The sequence below is a fragment of the Ammospiza nelsoni genome, chromosome 1 (assembly GCF_027579445.1).
Source record: "Ammospiza nelsoni isolate bAmmNel1 chromosome 1, bAmmNel1.pri, whole genome shotgun sequence".
In the NCBI taxonomy this organism is placed as follows: domain Eukaryota; kingdom Metazoa; phylum Chordata; class Aves; order Passeriformes; family Passerellidae; genus Ammospiza; species Ammospiza nelsoni.
Window position 1 is genome coordinate 20,081,416 of NC_080633.1, and position 21,443 is coordinate 20,102,858.

Here is a 21,443-nt window from a genome sequence, read left to right on the forward strand (position 1 = left end):
AAACACTTTCCTCTGCAATGCTGCACAAGACTCAAAAGGAGCAGGTGAAGTTATGCAGCAGTAACACGAGATTTAGGACACCAGTACACTGCAGATGTGTATCCCCTATAAAATATTCCATAAACTTTAGGTGTGCACTCATTAGAAATCTCTTTGACTTTGAAAGGGAACCACATTCAGAACACACCTTCTCTACTGTTTATAGATCTTTGTATTTGCATAAATTTATTCATGGTCAATATATATCTATTTGATCTCTACCTCAAATATCTTCTCTTCTCTGTTTTTTTTTCTCCTGAAATATATTTACAGAAAGGTATTACAACTTCTTCCAGATTTATTTTGAGAGACTAAAGAAATTTATCCTACCTCACAGAGAATTATTTGTCCTATTCATCCCAAATAGGCTTCCTCTGCACCTTTTGCAATTTGAATGAGTTTTTATAGCAAATGAATGATGAGAACTATATGAAATATTTTATGCTCAGTTATATAAGTGTACTTTCCCACTGCTGAAAAAGATGGTTCTCATGTCTTTTAGTAGCACAGACACTTTTTCCACACCTATCACACATTTTATGGTCCAGTGTTTTCTCCAATAAGGAGGCAGATGATAAGGGTTTTTTTGTTTCAGTTTCAATTAACAAATGTGAGAATTTTGACTATATTTCATGTCTTTTTCATACTTTGCCATCTCCTTATTGTGTTTTTACAGGAATTACTAGTCCTCCTCTGACACAGATTAAAAAGAATCATCAGCACAAGAGCAGAATTTACTAGCATACTCCCATTTTAATGCCAATTTTATTATCTAAATACTAAAGAAGACCAGTTCCCAAAGCCAATTTAGGAGAACCTGTGTTTGCTTGGAGAGAAGCTGCTTCTCCTTTCTTCTTCACAGAGCCTTGCCATGTCCATTACAGTTCCTCAGTCAGTAACTATTTTCCCTATTTGAACTGGCAATTTCTATGGGATACATAACAAATGCCTTTGGGAAGAAAAGTAAAAGATCTACCACAAACCCTTTTCACTAAACAGTAAAGATATAATCTTCCCTTTTTAAAGTCTCTTAGATATTAAAAAAAAGGAAAAATCACTGTCAGTATTTAACTGAAATTTTAAAATAATTGTTTCAAAAACCCTAAAGCGTGGGTATAATTGCCTGCATCATTGTTTTTCTCATTTTGACAAATTAAATACATGGCAAAATGTCACGCACTATCAAATTTAAAAAAAAAAAAAAGTGGTTGTATTTTTGCTAGGAAGAAACACTGAAAATCAAAAGATAAAAAGGTAAAAGCTTCTTTTTCTTCCCTAGAAGGAATGTATTTTCATGATTCAGTCATCTTTGAAAATGAAACAAAAAACAACAAAACATGTTTCTTACAAAACCATCTGCAAAACAAGCAACCCACCTATTAAAATACAGATTGAGCCTGGACTGATATTCAATTGAGAATATTTTTGATTTCTATTATCATTATGAGGTTAAAACAATAGGGAATTTCTTTGCTCTAAATGTTGGATAAATTATAATAGATCTTTGAGTATGTATGCTTTCAAAGGCTCCTCTTTCAACAACACTTTGTATAATTTGCTTCAACATCTGTTGGCCTGCTGAGTTCGTTCTTTATTCACATTTCACTAGACCTATAATTAAACCCTCTTAAAAAATGTATCACTTCAGGTGTCCTAATGAAGAATCCTGAGGAAGCTGGTAATAGTTTGCTAAGGGGGAGCAACAAAACTCCTTCTCTTCTTACAACAATTTCTTGCAAGATTCATTCTCTTCAGCAGATGGAGGGCTGCAGTAAAAGACAGCAACTCAGGGCTGAAGAGGTCATAAAACTCTCAAGAGCAGGAAATTACATAGGCATATCTGCCAATGAGGACTATATATGAAAAGTCATTAGGCTTTCCCAATCTCTTCAGTTCCTGGTTCCCCAAATAAAAGAAGAGTATTTTAAGAGTAGTAAACCCCAATCATCTGGTTTCAATTTAAGCTTATTCCTCTATTTTCTTTTATATGATAAGCAAATAACTCATGCCAAACACAAAAACTATCCACCTGCTACAGAGAAACTAATTAGATGTATAAGCAAGTAGGGGATTTTCCCCCTTGAAACTTGATCCTGCAGCCTGTGGAGAGTTTTGAAGTAGTAAATACCTACTACAGTATTGATAGCACATGATTTGGCTGTTGTTTCAACATGAGTTTTAGCCCCCAGGTTTAACAGCCTTGGAAGGCCCCACTTCATTGTGCCGTAGACTCAGGGAGGAGAAGTCACCCACCGTCCGAGAGCTGTGTCACTCGCGGGGGGAGCAGGCTCATCGCGGGCTGGAGAGCTCTGTCAGCTTCACCTGCCTTCTTCCCCTGGACTCCAGGCTTCTCCATCAGGGACAGGTGAAACCTTAACAGGCAAATTACCACGGAAGCCACTAGGATTTTTGCCAGAGCAAAGAAAGCAAATTTAGGCTAACATCCATAGATATAGCTGTGCACAATGATCATCAACATGTGAAGTTGCTTGTATAAAGACTAGCAAAAAACAGTCAGAAGAACCCTGATGTCTCTAGGTAGTCACTATATTTGAGTGCACTATGAGGTACTAATAGAAACTGTATGAGCTGTTAATGGAAGTCAAAAGTGGAAAAGTAACAGCAAATATTGAGAAAAGATAATTACTAGATGCTATTTGCAGTTTATTGAATTATGATTTTGATTAGTACTGAGTATTAAAAAGATGACAAAATACTGAAAATGGTAATTAAACTAGGATAAAGAAGATTGTATTTCCTTAATACATGACATTCTATCAATAAAAGAAAGCAAAACTTGGAGTGGAATATGCTCTGAGAATAGTAAAAGGAATGGTACCTCTGGGAAGTAAGCACAGCAAATATTCAAAGTAATATCCTTGTTATAAAGACTGTGAAAATCAATGTAGAGATACGCAAATAAGGAATGAAAACAAAGAAAATTTACTGTATAACTGATGTGCAGCCGTATCTTTAAATATGACAATATTTACACATATGCATATATAGCTCAGTTGGTCAGAGCCTGGTGCTAAGAATGCCAAGGCTGTGGATTCAACCCCTGTATGGGCTGTTCACTTAAGAGCTGGACTTGGTGATCCCTGTGGGCCCCTTGCACCTCAGAATATTCTGTGATTCTGTGATACAAGTACCTACAAACAGCCTCCTATCTTTCCATTTTTATAAGAGGTTACATACTGAATGTCAAAATGGGTTCACCAGTATTTTCAATATGTAAATTCACAATGTCCCACAGCTCCTTCTAAATATTTCTAATTTATTTTGCATCCTTCCTACACAGCTGGGACAGTTTACATTTATTTAAAAATTATTTAGCAGCTGAAGGGCACCATAAGACCTGGCAACCTCTTGTACATAGAGCTTTGTGCTTCCCAGACCAGCAGAGCTGAGCTCTTCAGGAACCAATTTGAAATGTTCTTCAAGAAACACATATTCAAAAGTCCTGTTGAATACAGCAGACTGCTGATCAGAAACTATTGGTCCCAAGACTGACTATTATCTTTACTATTTTGATTTCAAAGACTAAATGGCTGAAATTCAATTTGCTCCCAAGTGGATTGCTTGCTAAGCTGCAAAAACTCCCACATTACCTGGCATTATTTTGAAACTGAATAGAAAATAAATGCATGCAAAAATAAACTAAATGCAAAATATAACCTCACATACCACACATCTAGAAGTGCTTAAGGAGATTTTGGGCACTTAGTTGCCACTGACGTCAGTGGTAAATGCCCAAGATTAAGAACTTCGGGAACTGTACAATAACAGTTGCAGAATTGCATGGCATAACTGTAAGCTATATTCATCTTATTCATTAAAGTTTCATATTCTCAGTTTTGTGGAGAGCATTCCAAATGTATTGTGGTTGTTGTAAAACCAGACATTCCAAGCTAAATGGAGCATATGTCTCATAGAAGTTATTAAGTAAAGGATTAGAAAACTTTTAACATATTTTTTTCCTAGAAATCTGCTCTAAATATTAGTGCAATTGTATATCTTTCAGAAATGAAACAATAATTAAACTCAATGGCTTGATTAAACTCCCAAACCAGATAATGGTTCTTCAGAAAAAAAACCCCAAACATCCAACTGATGCATCTAATTTATAGCAGACCTTAAAAAATAAATCATGCAGGTCATTAATTTTATATCACAAGAGGTCTTTATATTAGATTAAATGCTCAGATGCATTTATTGCAGAAGAAAATTAACAGGTCACATTTGGCTGCCTTTTCTTGGCCATTATTTATTTGGGAACAGCTCTTTGGTGACTTGGCATATCTTTTTCAAGGTAAAATGAGGGGATGAAGGATTCTGTGATTCTATTTCTAAACTACACTCTCTAAAATCTTTCTATCAAGGAAAGAATCTCAAAGATTGTTGTGCTGGATTCCACATCTTAAAGAATACGGGCCTCTTCTTATACCAGAGCTAAAATTTTTGAGTACTTCTGCTGCTGGTAGGTCCCAAATGCAAGCTCAGTTACAATATTAATAATTTTTGCTGCCTGTGACTATGCAGTGCAATTTAGAGAAAGACCAGGTATGTTTTATATGTAGGCCAGAAGAAATATTAGGGAGTCACATAATTTTTCTTTTCCCTTCACATAATTTTTCTTTTCCCTTTGCACACTGAGGCAAAGGACCTCATACTCTTACTGAACAGCAGCATCTGAAGGCAGCATTTGTAAAAAGGTCTTGGTATATGTAACTATCCCAGGGCTATGGCATTCCTCCAGATTGCTTTTCTTCTAAGATTTTTAGAACCCTCATTATATTCTTCACAACGATGTAAGAGATGCTGAATGAAAACCTAGACCCTTCCAGGCCTCCACTTCCCTGCCAAACCTTTACTCCAGGACAGTGGGGGTCTCTGCCTGTCCCTTTGGCCTCATGTAACTGCCATTTCTACTTCTTGCTCACAGCACTGAAGGAAAAATTAAAAAGTCAAAGGAAGAGAAAAAGGAGAAGAGAATTGCAGAAAAGTGTTTAAAAATCGAAAATGGCAAGTAAATACAATCCATAACTAAATTAATAACTTCAGCCAGAGTGGAAGGCTTTTTATTTTGGTGAAATTCTTTTTGTGGATTTTTTGGTGTTGATTTTGATTTTGTAGTTGATTTGTTTGGGTTTTTTTTTTTTTTTTCCTTTAAAGCATATGTTAGAATTCTCATGGAAGCAAAACAGATTCCCTAATTTAAGAGACTGCAGCTCTACTCAGCAGTAAGCTTGAATGCCATCTTGCAGCAACAGGGAGAGTAAAAAACCAGTCTTGGACTGCCAAATATTTAAATGGAAGTTCAAGAGCTCTTGGCGGATGGTGGAGTTCTGACAGAAATTGTAAAGATGCTATTGGCTTGTGTTTTAGTGAGTAGCTCTTGTATACTCAATTTTAAGTTCATACTTCCATCACTGCAAAGCATATGGTGTCTGCTTTGAAGGTTAAACATGAAAACACAAACTAAAACTGTGGGATTTTTTTTTTGTTTCTACACTAAATTTGTTGTGTGTGATCTTGGCAAGTCATTCAATACTCAGGTGCTCCTTTGGTAAAATGAAAAGAAATAATAATAGATATTAGATGTGGCAGTTTTATCGCTAAATTCATCAGTCTTTAAAAAAAAAGGTGGTGATGAAACCTATGGAAAACATTATAAATAGCTAATTCAAAATTCAAATCCATCCACTTTAAATCCATAAATGGTGAGTAAAATATATTACAGCATAAATACCAAGAGAGATGAAGGAGAAAAAGCACATGACAGGATTTTAGATTATGAAATGTACATGGAAGCTTTCATTGAGCATGCAGAATGGATGGCCATCAGATGCCAGCTGGCTGGATGAATGCAAACTGCAGGAATGGGTATAGGTCAATGAACTTCCCTTGGTGGGTATCAAAATCCCAAAGTGAGTAACAGCAGAGATGCCTTGTTACTGATAAAAAGAGCAACTTGAGGAAGATGGGCACCTCTGATCAGAAACATGTTTTAGGATTTCTGGGAATGTTGAAGACTGGAGCAATTTGACTCAGCAAACACAAGTAAGTGATCCACCATGTCAGTTAACAAGTAAAGGAAATACAGCCCACAACTGCAGAGGGATGTGCAAGGAGAGCAGAACATGTTTTAAGTTCAGCATGCCATGTTTAATGAAGCATTCTTTTGTGTTATAACTTAGTGCTTTCTGCTGGGATTTACTGCCTCAAGGATGGTCAGAGGCTACTCTGCCAAGCTACAAGCTAAAACCACTATTGCCACAGTACAGCTGGAAGGATACAGGAAATTGCCACAGGGCCAAGCAAACAGCCTGTAGTTTTCTTTATTACTATTATTCAATTTTATCCCTCATTTCCCATCAGAAAACATGTTTAGAGAACATGAAAATAACTAGACCTTTGAAGAAACGGCACAGACCAGAAGGGTCCCACTCTGCCTTCCTGGCCTTTGCTCCCCCCATCCTGTGATGCCTGGCTGAAACAGGTGTTCTGTGATGAAAAAGGAAGCTCCTGAATGCCCAGAAGCATAGCACAGCAAACCCAGACAAAAAGTCTTTTCATTCCTCATATATTTTTTTTACAAGGCAGCCATTGATAATAGCAGTCACCTGGCAGGGAGATAAAAGTTGGGAAGCTTTCCTTCCTAGTTTACCTGTCCTATATAATTTAGAAGTTAGTAACATTCCTAAAACTGTGCAACAGACACTTCCTTCTTCCTTTCTGTGATTTTCAGGAGAACAGAATCAGAGAAGGTACCTTTTTATTTAAATTTTATTTTTTAATAATTACTTTTTAATACTGAAAAAGAAACCAAATTAGAATAGCAAATGCAGCGTTTTCCTCTAAATGGACACAGCTTCTCTATAGAGTTCTACAGAGCTTCTGAATATATCTTTTCCTGTCTTCACTCTCTGGCTCCCTACAGATTTAAATTACAGAAGCAGAGTATTTGTCCTCAAAGTAACCTATTTTTTTAATTCACATGGATGTTTTGATCTCTCTCCCTAGACTTCCAGGCTGAATAGCCCCACAGAATTAATACAGCTGCTAAAATGTATAGAGAGAATTGAATCAGGTCTTTCATTCCTGCCCAGCAAATAGTCTTATAGCTCTCACAGTCAACTCATGGACTCCTCTTCTTGCTTCTCTTTTTTACCATTTCAATAGTCTCAAGCATTAATTTTATATCACAAGCATTAATTTTATATCACAATTTTATATCTAAAACCAAATGCGCTTCCTTTACCCTTAGATATAAGCAAACTAAACTATCATGTATTATAAATAAATAATACAAATAAAAGCATCAATGAAGAAACAAGCATCCAGAACCCTTCAGCCTCCAAATCCCAAATGCCTTCAAAGAGTATAATGAACAACTTTGAGGTATAGAGTAGCTTCTCAGTAACAAGGTAAAAAATCCCCCCATTCATTCATTCTCTTCCTGGGAGCACACAAGCCATGCTTGCTGCCTGTGGGAAAGTGGCATCAAGCTGTCCTGTGACCAAAATCCCACACTGCAACACTTGACATGCACTGAGCACTGCTGAGCACTCTACAGAATTAGAGGCAAGGCTTTGTGGGCTGAAGACTCATTTCAAATTGGCTCAAGCTGCTCCTTTAGGAGTAAACTGTGGCTGTGTTGAAGCGTGTAAGGGTAGAATATAACCTCTTTTTCACTAAATTAAATTCTACATATAAAAGGCCCTATAAACATTTTAGCAACACCTACCAGCATGTTCTAGCACAAGTCATTTGGTGAAGGCTTTACATATGCACTTCTCTTCAAGCACATGCTTCAGTCACAATTTCAGGTTCTGTGCCAAACTGAGGCTTGCAAGGGTAGCAACTGTTTTTCTTTTTATATTGAATTTAAATCTTTTAAAACTTTTTTCTCTTTGCCTTCTCCTGCTTTATGGCCAACCTCAAAACGTATTTGAATTCTACTTAAAAATTTCCTTAGATCTCCAAACAAAAGATTATTGGAAAGAGAGAGACAACTGGCTGGCTCTACAACTGTACTAGCAATTGTCTCAGACTCTCAGGGAGAGAGATAAAGTTAAAACTACAGTGGATTTATGATGATCAATAAAAATAATTATGACAGCAGAAAATATAACCAAACACTGGACAATCTCTCTGGCCACAGAGTTTTTAAGTTTCACTAGGAATGCTGGCTTGGTATGCACCCCCACTAGGCCGTGCCATAAAAAAGCAAAATAGGATAAAATAATAAAATTCAAATACAGGCATGGGAGGGTCAAAGCTAAAGCTGAAAGGACTAATTTTATTTTACAACGTGCTCTAACTAGAGAAAAGTTCTGAAGATAAAACTGGATATAACTTCCTCTCCTGAAGACTTCACCTTCAGTTTATTATCTATACAAGCTTAGGGATAAAAATGTGATTCACTAACATCTCTGGGTCATCACTTTAAGCTAACAGCAATGTTTTTGTGTAAAAAAGCAGGACAATAAACCATAAATTTGCATTCAAGAAGCAGCATGGAATAAGTGTTTACACTTAAATTTGATGTGAGCCATGTGTGCCTATTGCTTCTCGAGCTCAGGCCACATTTCAGTCCCTTGGAGAGAGATCATAAAATCTAAGTGAATATTTAGTTTGTGCATTTCCTAAATGTGTCTTCCACATCACATTAGGAAGAAAAAAAAAAATAAATCCTAGTGTCCAGCTCTTAAAGAACAATGCAACATGCATTAGAAGAGATTACTCACTGCTGTTATCCACTACAACTATACAGGGAGGTCAGTCTCTTCTGCCTGCTGAAAGACCCTTTTCCCCTCAAACCATTTCAGGATCTGCAACAAGGCTGCAAAAATTATTGCCTCTGTTGCTAATGTACTGGGACTTCTGGGTCAGCCACATTCCAAAGTCCAGGATCAGATGAAAACCTTAAACATCTACATCTTTTTCAGTCCGCTCATCTGTAGGACACCATTTGCACAGAATGATACTGTTGAGCAAGCATATAAGCACAGCTCTAAGTAAGGTAAGTTTTCCATAGCTAAAGCCTAGATATGCAACTCCAAATGCTCCAAAGTGTGCAATCTGTTTGAGGTTTGGTTTGTTATTTTTCTGGTGGTTTGCTCCTCCTCCCCCTTCCTCCCCTCATTCCTGCTATCCCCCCCCACCCCTTCCCCCCCCCCTTTTTGGTTTTATTGTTCTTGTTGCTTTCTTTTGTTTTGTTGGGGTTTTACCCCCAGCTGATGGCTCTATTAGATTTATTACCTAAGTAATGTAAATTTCTTTCCAAACTTAGGTGGGAGGAGGGAAACACATACACTTTGCAAAAGAAGAATAACAGCTTTTTAAAATACAGCTTTTTTAAACTTATCACTATTTCTGCAGAACAAACAAAACCCACCATCAGTGATAAAACAGCACATGCTGAAAAGCACCAGTCTGCTGATCTATCAGTTCTGTTTTCAGCAAGATACTCACTCTACAGGAAACTTCAGCATGATTTATAGCATCAGAGGCACAGCATTATACATGGATGGTGTATACATACATGTGTTATAGATCTTTTGCCAATAATCTTTTTCCTTAAAAGGTCATGAAGATACAGTCCCAGTAAAGGCTGCTATCATATTTATCAAGGAAAATAATAATTTATGTCTTACAATGATTGTTTTTTTAGGATGATAAACTTTTGGAGCAATCAAAGCATTCTGGTCAGCAGGGTTTTAACCCCAGTCCTTTGGAATTCTTTATTCTGACTAGCAATTTCTGAATCTGGATTCTTATTTTTAAAGTTTAATTACAGGAAAAATAATTTTACAGTTTGTGGAGCACCATCGTTCTCTTCTCTCCAAGAACTCAATGACAAAACCAAAAAGATTTGGACACAGTCTTTTCAAGTTGTCAAAGCGCCAACAGGCAGAAATCTGACCCAGTATTTGTCTATCCTTCAGACATGCTTGTGTTTAGGAAAAGAATTTATCACACTAGATTATAAAATGCTGCAGTTTGAGATGTGTTATATAAACAGCTGAGAGAAAAACCCTCCCCTGATGCAAACCTGAGTGAAGAAAGAGTATCAGAAATGGCAAAATCTGCAGCAGTCCAAGACTAAGCCTTGTGGTCTCTGCACTAATCAGAACCTTCAGTCAACTCTAATCTGGATTTTTTTCAGACAGACAGGTTACTTGACCAGAGGTCTGACTGGGATTTAAAATCTGAGATTAGGGAATTGAAAGATAAGAATGCAGAGAGAAACTACACTCCTGAATTTGAAGAAACAAGGGGAAACTCAAAAGATCTGCTGTTGCAGAAAAATTCAATTCATACTTTGATACACAAAAAAGGAGTCTTTAATTCTGGCAAAGCTGTCACTTTTTAAAACCACCTTCTTACTCATAAAACTAGGATATTACCTGACTTTTACAAGGTAATATATTTCCAAGAATAAGAAAATTATTAATATAAAACACATATCTATGATACTGGGAACAAGCAAGCAAGCTGTAAGACAAGTAAGGTCTGAAAACAGCAGTGGAGAAGTAGAGCATACAAACTGCTTGCTGACAAGTGATGGGAATCAAAAGTCAGAGGTTCAACATCAGAGCACCTAAACAAAACCAAGAACACAAGCTGGATCCAAGCTTGGATTACAACACAATATGCAAAGGCAGAACTGCCAGTCCTCAGGCATCTCAGCTGAGGTGGAGCACAATCCCTCCTCCTTCTGAGCACTTTTTCAGGGTGCTTTGCGGTGTGTGGGGTGAGCTGAAGAGGCTGACAAAAGACAGTGGTAGTTTCTTTCCTCCATTCAAATTGATGAGTTTTCTCAAAGAAGAGTAATTTTGCAGGTCATTAATGTTATTCCAGAAAACAGCTCTGAATTGAATCAAAACCAGTGTTACCAACTCTGCAATCACTGTCCATGTAATTGTACATGAGAAAAAAACCCCCAGGAGCTAGAAGAGCCAAGTATATTAAGTCAAAAAAATAAATGGAAATAAACCAGGCTAAGCAAAACCAGATAAAGACCAACAAGCCTTCAAACAAAGCATGCTAGAATTTTTTTTTTTTTTGCTACTGTAGTAACTCAAACTCAATGACCTCGTTACATGCTGTGGCACATTATACTTGGGTCTGCTGCAATTTTACCTTGTGGCCAAAGGCTGTTAAAGTGGAGCACATTACTGATGGCCTGTGGTGCATGGGGGCATGTGGAACAGACTTTCATGACACAACTGCTTCTCCTCTCAAGGAAATACTTGCTGACCTAAGTCATCCCTTCTTAGCTATGCTGTCCTGGGTAAGAAATTGTTAGGACAACTTACTAGTGTTATTGTATCATTGCATTGGAAGGATAGAAATGTCTTCAACAGCTTACAGGAAAAGTTTGGGAAGGATAAGTTCATTAACATTAGCAAAACTGAAAGCAATTATGCTATTATTATTATTTGATAGGGAAAGAACCCTTTGGGTTTCTGTGGCTGAATGTAAACATGAAAAGCTGTGTACTTCTACAGTGTACAACAGTACATTTCAGTTATTAAGTCTTGTAGAGTTTGCATAATAAACTAAAAAGCATTGTATTACACATTCTTAATCCATAAAAACTTTTTTTAAAAAGAACATGAATAACAGACGTAATAAAAAGTAAATGGAAACCAGAATTGATGACAATCTTATAATGGTGATTCATGTTAGCCATTTTATTTGAGACTACAACTTAGATCAGTGTATATATAAGTTTAAATAGGAATCAGTAATAAATTTTGTTGATATTGAGGTCAGGTTTCTGCAATACACCAAATGCTAAACTTCTAGTCCATAAATACCTTCACTGCAAGTAAAACATAAATCTATTATCTTTGCAGCAGCTGCAATCTGAAAAATATGCTCTTTTAATTTTGTTGCCTCATGTGTATCTTATTAACCAAGAAGCAACCTCAATGAGAAATATATGATAAAAAACAAAACCCTCAAACCCTAGCTGGATGATCAAGACAACTGTCCTTTTCAGCCACTCTCACCTTTCCTGTCATCAAATAAAAGAAAGTTTTTTTACAAGATAAAATGGCCTGCTCTTACAGGGCTTACATAGACAAATTCTCAACAGCAATAAGTCTCAATTAGAGATGACTAGAAAGTTAATTTCCCACCCTCATCCAAATTTTGATCTTATTCAGATTAAAAGTGAATAGTCAATGCTTGCTGTAGGAAATTAAAACATGTAAATACTCAAACACATAAACTTCGAATCAAAGTGCTTTTTAATTGTGTTTATATATAATACAAAAATTCTAAGTTAAAGGTCCAAACGCAAAATGTGAAATGAAATATTTTTTCATCATCAAAACAACAATCTCACAACTACTTGTGTTGTCACTTACAAGTGAAATACTTAACAAGAGCACGCAGCTTTAACATAATTTTCCAACTTCAACTAGTTTTTCCTTTGAGCATTTTTTGACTAAACCTACATAACACCTGGTAGTACTGAACAGAATTCAGCTATTCTACTTTTCCAGAGTTGTTGTATTGTTCTAAGATGATTTATAATGCTCACAGGTTTCAAAATACTACACTCATCCTCCTCATAATTTTATTTCCAGCTCCACTACCTCTTCTGAAATGTAGTCTTTTCCATTTCTCTCTCTCTTCTTTAAATCCCTCTTGACTAACAAGAGCAGATCTGATCCATCTGACCTAGAGCATCAGCTGCTGAAACAGTGCAAGGGACGAGGAAACAATCTCTGAAACAAGAAAGGGCAAGGAGGAGATGCAGGATGGGGCAAAAGAGGATGGACCCAGGAACTCGTAACCTGTTTTGCCACAGAGAGATTCCTTACAGAGGGCCTTGGCGCTCTGTCCCAGGGGGGCTGAGGTTGAATTGCACATGCACACTGTTTTGCTTGCAAATTCAAATGGAGAGCCCTTTTAGCCCACACAGGAAAGCAGAAACATGCAGCTGGAGAATATCATGGAGCAACTACCATGAGAAAGACTCATGCCAGCTCCCAGTTCTCTATGGAGGCCGACTACGTTTTCCAGTGGATTTTTGGTTCAGCTGCTGACTCATAAAAGAAGAATCTGCATAGTGATGAACAAACCTTAACCCTTCAGAAAATACTGAATTTACAGTGGATGACACTCGCCTTTTACAACTAGCAGCAACTAGCAGCAACTCCTGTGAGAAGATGCAATTAATCAGCAGAGATGCAGTTTGTAAATTATGACTAAAGGGGGAAAAAAAGGGTAATGCATGAATAGAAGAAAAAATTAAATACAACTCAAGTGCTTATTACTGGGTAACCACTGCATCCTATTCTGCTACTAAATGCAGCTGAAACTTCCAAGAGAATGTGCCCTATGACAGCAGTTAAGGAAAGGTGCAGTAAATACTATAAATGGCATTGCATGCCTGAAACATAAGCAGCCCTCTGACACAGTTCAATTACATCTGTAGAGCAAAGGAATGGAGATGCTAGCATCAACTCTGACACAACATATATTTGAAACACTGCCAGAGAAAGGTTAAATGGAGAGGTTTATATATTCCCTTTGTGGAACTCTTCATATTCATGTCAAGGATTGTTCACTGAACAAAATAGCATGAGATAAGTGATTCTGCCTAAAGACCAAAAAAGTCACCATGAGAATATCTTAAAAAAAATTATCTGCTGAGAATGGAACCTAGACAGTGTTTCATATTAAAAAGTAAAAGTTCTAAAAAAGTAAGAACAAAATCTGATTTTAAAAGCTTTATTTCGTGACATAAGAACACTAACTACAGCAGAATTTTAAATGTCCTTAACTCGTCTACAGCCACAGAAAGTGTATGTTAAAATCATATTAAAGCCATGTATATCATAGGAAATGAGAGACAGAGGCCTCAAGCTAAGGGAGCACTGGAATCATGCTTGTATTTTATCTAGCTGCAGAGTTCAAGGCGAGCCCCTGTGTACTTAAAGCTATCCACACAGAATGATTCCAGATAGCTGGGTGACATCTAGAAAGGTCACACTGTCCAGCTATTTGCTCCAAGGCAGGAACAGCTGCCTTTTTTGATGGAATGACATTTTGGACTTATGTTTATCTAACCTGTTTCAGTGATGAAGAATACTCATAGATAATCTGTTCCTCTAGCCTTATCATACGGGAATCTGCTTTACTGCAATTTCAGTCATTAGCTGCTGCTGAAGACAAGTTCCTTCTCTGTGGAAGCCTTTTACACAAGTTAAGATTGTTACCATGTCACCTCTTACTTTTATTCTCTATAGCAGTGTTCTTTCCTTTTTTCTTCACATGACAGCCCCCAATTAGTCCATACATTTCTTAAAGTGCAGTGCTTGAAACTGAAGAAAATACAACTCTTGGGATCTTATCATGGTTGAGTGGAGCACAGGTGTCATTCTTATTTTGCCTTGTACCTACCTTCATATCAATCCTTACATTTCTTTTGATGGATCATCTCATCTAGATGCTACTTTTGAAACTGTGTGTTCAAGTCAAGCACCATGCCTGACCTGGATCTGGCCTCAGAACCTGCTCCATTTGTGTTTCAGAAGGTTGGGTCAAATCCAGCCCAGAAACACACTCTAACACACTGCCCCTTGGTTGAGGGACATGAACAGCTCACACAAGCTCTTTCAACCCCAAACATTTAGCACAACTGATTGCTCAATGTCGACTGCAAGGAGTGCTAACTGAAGTTTATTGGTTGGATGAAAAAAAAGAGGAGAAAGCGGAGGAAGCGTTCCATGATGAGACACAGAACCCAGCACTCACAGATGTTACTTTAGGGCAATGTTCTATGCTCATTTGTGAGAAGCCACAACCAAAAACAATCCTCATGTGTACTTAGCATGGTCTCTCTGCCTACTTCTCCATAGAAAGCAAACTCATAGGTTCTTCTTGTTCCTGCTGTGATTATGCAATTCTCCAGTTTAGCAAATACAGCATCTGCCAATTGCACCGCATTAACACTCCCAGCTCAGCCCTCATCAAACCTAGAAGTTGGATATAATTCCACACTGCTGGCAGGCTTGCAGCATTTCCTTGTACTGGATCCTAAATGCTCCCATCAAATTACCTTTGTTCCCTCTGTAGAGAGTCCTCAGGAGAGATTGCTTTAACCAAAGCTGCCTTAAATTCCATTGGTATTCATTTTCCTTAGGAAGCATGAACCACACTGGGAATGCAAAATGCCAGTGACCCCAGCTGTGTTCTCAGACTGACAGACTGCAGCCTTGGTAAGTTTGGGGATGCTACAGAGATTTCTTTTTTCCAGGGCTTTTAGAGTTACAAGCTGCAGAACTGTGCAGTAATTCACAGAGTCCAATGAAACCACGGTGACTTTTATAAAAAGCAGGGTCAAATGATAATTTTATTTATCTTAATATGAAATTTTTATCTCCTTTGTGGAGAAAAACCAGTAGCATTCAACAGAGCATGTGATAGCTGTATTTGGTGTACTTCAAAGCAAAGCAACTGTCCAGGCACCACTGCATAGCAGTCCTGCAGGAAACACAAGTTTCAGGACCAAAGCTCCATCTCCTGAGGTCTGTGCAGGTGTGGGGACCTGCAGCACTGCTCCTTCAAAATTTGCCAAAAAGTCCTCAATGAAAAATACTAAGGTCTGTGACTGTTCTCCTCAGGAAGTCTCTCATCACCTGCCATTATGCATTTCTTCATCTACCTCCTTCATGGTCTCAGGAGTCTCTTCCTTGAAAGGAAACAGCCCTCCTAAACTGCATTTTTTAGAGGACTCTGGTATTCAGTAAGGCAGTAGATGTCACAAGATTTTGCTCTAAATGGTCTGTATGTGCTAATAAATTTTTCACCAGACAAAAAACTATTCCAAATTATAAAGACTTCTCTTCATTCAACCACATATGTTTACAGTGTAGAGAGATAGTTCCCCTGTTATTTATCATCAGCTCCAAGTTACATGTCAGACAAAACCTAACATTTGAGTCAAGTATTTGCTGGAGTTTAGGTGCCTGTATGAGGATATAAACTCTGGACAGGAATATTCAGAGCCAAACAAAAACACTTCTTTTTCCCAAGGGATTTTTAAACTTTCAATGAACTATGAGTATTGATCTTACTGTGGAAATGAGTTTCTGTAAAGCTGAATTTAAGACCTAAGTCAACCTCATCATAGTCTTAATTTATCCGCTATTTACGAGCAGTATTTCAAACCACTTTTTCAGAGGAAATGACAAAAACAAAAAGCACAAAAAAAGGAGGAAGAAGCAGTATGAAAGTTGAAAAAAAGAGATTACTACTTTAGAGAGAAATCTTAGTAAAATATATATGATGTGGAAATAGGATTTGGCCTCAAATGTCACTAGGACTCTCTAATCCAATTGTCCTTGTTTACATATCAAGTACAAAAAAAAAAAAAAAAAAACAAAAACAACTTAAATGCAGAGAAAATATACCTGATATACATGTTGTCTAATCTTGTGTTTCTTTTGCTGCTTCTAAGATAAAAGCCAAAGGTCCTAAAGTACAATGATGAAAGTTTGGTGTCAAGTATAGATTTTTTTTGTAACAGCGTAAAATTCAGGCAATATCAGTGTTACTATTTCAGCAGTAGATAGATCATAGATTAACACTCCTTAATAGCAATTTATCCTACAAAAATAATTTTACCCCTCCTCTGAATACTGATGTCTGGAGACAGGAGAAGTCCAATGATTATAAATTATATCAGGATTCTGGAACATACTTTGACATATTGTAATAAAAATTATAATAACAGCCTCCCAATTCTGACTGATGACATTTGCAAAAGAATGTAACACTTTCAAGACTTTGTGGCAGCACTTCAACAGTGAGCCCTCGCTTATACAACCGGACGCCTTAATTGTTTTGTGAGCTTTCAGGAGACTGTCTGTTTCACTTCACTTAATTAATGTCATATTCAGTTTGGGTACTGTAAAACAAACATAGACACAAGCCTCGCGTTTAAGAACATCCATCCTGGATTTTAGCATTTTTGTCATCAGAGGGACGTTCTGCACGGGCCCAGGGGCGAGCGGATGGATGGATGGATAGGGATGGATGGATGGATGGATGGATGGATGGATGGATGGATGGATGGATGGATGGATGGATGGATGGATGGATGGATGGATGGATGGATGGATGGATGGATGGATGGATGGATGGATGGATGGATGGATGGATGGATGGATGGATGGATGGATGGATGGACGGACCGTCGGTCGGTCGGTCGGTGCTGCAGGGGAGCCGGGCGGTGCGCGGCCGCCGCTGCGCCCTCTGGCGGGCACAGCCCCGCTCCGGCCGGCGCAGCCTCAGCCGGGCACAATCCCGGGCTCGCAAACCCCCAGGGGGAACCAGGTAAGTTCCGGCATGCCTAGAAAATTATTGCACTTGGATTGGTCCGATTTGATTTTCTGCGGTAAGATAATTCTAATGAGCTGGCAAAAAACGCCTTTGCATTTTTTTTTCCCACGTCTGCTGAAAAGAGAGCATATCCCTTTGGGAGCATCCTCAGAAATCCTCCCTGGCTCCAGCTCCGCCGGGGCTTACTATATGTTTCCATTTCTTGATACTGGTATTCCATTCATATTCAATAAGGGGGTTTGTTAGTGAGTATTTGACAAAAAGGTAAAAACAGCATCCCCTTAAGTATTTGCAGCTACCTCAAATATTTGTTATTTAATTCTTTAAAGGCTTTATCTGAGCTGATCCAAAGGAATACAGCAGGTGCTAAATAAAGTAAAACCTTGAAACATCACCTTTTTTCATTTTGACTCACAAAACCTGAAGTTGAATTTCCGGCTTTACAGATTTTTTTTCTCTTCTCACTGATTGAACAGAGTCTATCATTGCCTTTTTTTTTCTTTCCACAAAAAGGAAATAAAACTCAGATTTTGAAAACAACATTTCATTATTATTGCAATGACATAGATTTTTTTTTAATCAAGAAGTATGGAAAAGATGCCAAAGTCAGAAACATCTAGATGTCAAGACTGACTTCAGATTGCCCATCTTGCTACTTGAAGAAAACAACTACTTGCTATATTTTCTTCAGAATGTATTAAATATCAAAATAATATTTGCCTGATTATAAACTCCTTCCTACTTCATAACACATTCAGGAAGACACAAGACATTATTAAATGATTTATGAATAAGCAATCCACTGGTAAACCTTCTTTTAGCACCTTTGGTGTGTACAGAAATTGATGACTACTACAACTTAATAGCCTAAATCAGGGTTGTGTGGTGTTTATTTGCCCACTGATATACTATACTTCATTTAGTCAGCACTAATATTTTATTGGCTGCATACATTGGCTGAAAGATAATAAACTTCATGAGTTCAGTCCACTTCCACACAAGACTGCAATTCTCTTTTCCTAATATCACCACTACACTTTCCCCCCCCCTTATAACCAACATTAGCAAACACCAACATTTGTTGCCTACAGCCCCGAGTGTAGCAGCATGGGCTTTGCAGCAGTACATGAAAACTCTCCTCCCGGCTTTTCCCTTCGGCCCCAAGCGACAAGTGAGCCCCAGCAACCTGCTGAGCTACCCCGTCGTTCAGCGATTCCAAAGCTCAGTGGTGGGCCCCTGCCCGGGAAACTCCTGCTCTGTCTAGTGCATAACCTCGCTGGACATAAAAAACCTACCCAGTCTCTCTTGTTTGGGTCAGTTACACAGGGACCACAAAACTTTTCACACTTGTATCAACCTTTAAGGAAAGGAGGAAGGGGCAGTTCTGTTGCACCAGGGAAGCCAGTAGGCGTGTTCCATCTATTAATAATCTAGCTGGTATTTCGACTACACCGGCACAGCTTTTGAAAATACCTGTAAGCCAGAATCTGCTGCAGGAAGGTCCCCTGACACACAAACCCCACGACCTTTCTCACTATCCGCAAATGTGCCAAGATTTCCTTGAACAGCTTTCCCCTCCACAGCACAGGAATGCAGGATACAGGAGGCTTTAGTGATCCAAAGGGAACCCCGTGCTGTGGGAAACAGTGGCCCAAGAGCAAGCACTACAGGTGCTGTGTGTCACGCATTAACAGGTGTCTCCAGCAAGGACTGACAGGAGCACCCTGACACTTCACAAGCAAAGTTGGTCAACAGAGCCTCTCGCTCCTAAGGAACAGGTCCCACAGCGCCCGGGGCTTCTTCCTTTATCTTTCTCCTTCTCCCAACGCCCAGTTTCCAGGGAAGGCTGCAAGCTACCGACTTCCGCGGGGGAGGAGAGTGCCCGCTAGCTCTCCCAGGCAGGATCTGCAGGGAAACTTTGCCATCCCTCTACGGCTCGCCGCCGGCAGAGCTGGGGGCCCCCGGCGCGGCAGGGAGGGAGGGCGGGCGGAGGGGGGGAGGCTGTCGGGGCGCCTCTCCCGGGGACTCGGGGGGCTCCGTCCCTCCCTTCCCGCTTCTCGAGGTGAGCCCCCCACGTCTCGTACACGGCTGGGAAGGAGGCTCGGGGACCCCGCGGAGGGGCTGGGGAGGGGAACAGCACCGGCTCCCAGTGATCGCGGGGCAGATTCATTAAAGAAGGAAAGTCCCGAATTCTTATTAAAATAAGAAATAAAGTCACAGAGAGCTCTTTCCGGAGAAGCCAGGGTAGGAAAGGATAAGAAGCCGGGACCCCGGGCCTCTCGCGGGTGGAGGGGGAGCCAGCCCCGAACGGCGTTTGCCCTCCCCGGGTACAGGCCCGTGGAGCGCCCGGCAGAGCCCACACCGGGGGGCTGCGGAGCCGGCCCGGCCCCCGACCCCAGCCCCGGCCCGACCCCGCCCCGGCCGCGCTGCCCCGGGCTCGGCGGAGACCCGGGCCGGCCCCGCCCGGCAGGTACCGGCCTCGCTTACCGCGGCTCTGCCTCGGCGTCTCCCCGCCGGCGAGCTGGCAGCGCTCGCTCAGGCACTGGAAAAGTAATAGAAATCCGGCGGCTAGTTTGCTCCTCCGCAGCCTCGCCATAGCACGGAGTCTGCCGAGACAACTCTCCGGGTGCGGGGTGCGGGGTGCGCGCCGCTCCTCGTCGGTGCTGGGGAAGTCCGGGGGGCGGCGGAGAGCAGCCCTAGCAGGCGCCGAGCCGCCCTGCGCTCGGAGCAGCGCTCATACAGGGGGGCGGCAGGGACGAGCCGCGGGGCTGAGGGCGCTGCACCGGGTCTGGGGGGTGCTGGAAGGAGGCGGGGGGGGGGGGGGGGGCTCCGTCCCCCGAACTCGCGCGGCCGCGCCGCTCTCAGTCCAGCGGCATCACCGCTAGGGAAAACAAGCCCAGCCTCGCTGCGAAGTGCCAAACTCTTCCCTCCTCGCAGCCTGCCGATAGATTTTAGGAGAGCCACTGAGATCCTCCCTTCCTGGCTTGCCCCCACCCAGCTCCCTTCCCCCGCAGGGTGAGACAGGATGGCTGAGGGACGGAGCCTCTCCTCGGTGTACCGCTACCGACTAAACCGCTCCGAGGGAAACCAGCGGGGAAACGTTCCAGCCGGAGCCAGCGGACCGGCCCCGAGTACGGGGGGAGCAAGACCGGGAGGGCGGGCGGATGCGCCGCGGGAGAGGATGCGCGGACGGCGGGGAGGCAGGCGGGGACGGACGAACAAGTTCTCTCTCTCTCTTTCGGGGCGGTTTCCGCGGCCGGCGGCGCTGGTGCGAGGCCGAGGGCAGCGGCGTGGGGCGGGCGCTCCCCCGGCCCGCAGCGCTGCCGCCGCCCCCGCCGCGCAAGTGCGGGCAGGGGGCTCGCCTGAGGCCGGTCCCGGCCGCCGCCTCGCTCTGCCCCCCGCCCCCTCCGCAGAGCGCGGTGGGGCGCAGGCGCCGGGGCTTCCCCGGCTCTCCCGCCGCTGCCGGCGGGGCCGCGCTCCGCACGGCGGTCCCGGGAGGCGCTGCCGGGCCGGGCACCTGGCCCCGGCACGGCTCCGAGCGGGGCGGGTCGCTGCCCGGACTGAGGCAGCCTGCGCTGCACGGCGAGGGCGGGGGGAGCACGGCGGGCGGCGCGGAGACCCCCGGGCCCGGCCGGAGCTCCGCGGGACGGGGCGAGCCCGGCCCAGCGCCGCCCGCTTGTTCGAAAGTTGCCGTGTAAACGTGCGTCAATTTCGCGGATGACAACTGCAATAGCGCCCAACCCCCCTGAATCCCGTTCCCCGCTGCCCCTCTCCCCCAGAGTTTCCCCGTGTTTTCGGGTAAAGCAGCCTCCCTTCACACTCACTCAACACTCACACACACACACACACACACAGACGCCCCTCCACCCCCTCCCTTTTACTTTCTATTTCTTTCCGCAAACCAAGGAGTTGTTTATGTACACTCATCACTTCAAAAGTGCAATGACTGGGAGGGTTCTCCCCTTCCAAAAAAATTATCTTCATGCTTGATTAAACGCACCGTGAATAATCCCATCCCCTCCATTAATCTG

General features: G+C 41.5%; 1 protein-coding gene across 1 annotated transcript in view; it reads right to left on the reverse strand.

The window, feature by feature from the left end:
* The window catches only part of PLXDC2 (plexin domain containing 2), a 258,828-nt gene extending 238,614 nt beyond the window's left edge, over nt 1-20,214 (reverse strand). The window contains exon 1 of the mRNA XM_059467961.1: nt 19,900-20,214. Within this exon, the coding sequence (XP_059323944.1) occupies nt 19,900-20,008 (109 nt within the window). The 5' untranslated portion in view covers nt 20,009-20,214. The remainder of the gene's footprint in view (nt 1-19,899) is intronic.
* Between the last annotated feature and the right edge of the window lie 1,229 nt (nt 20,215-21,443).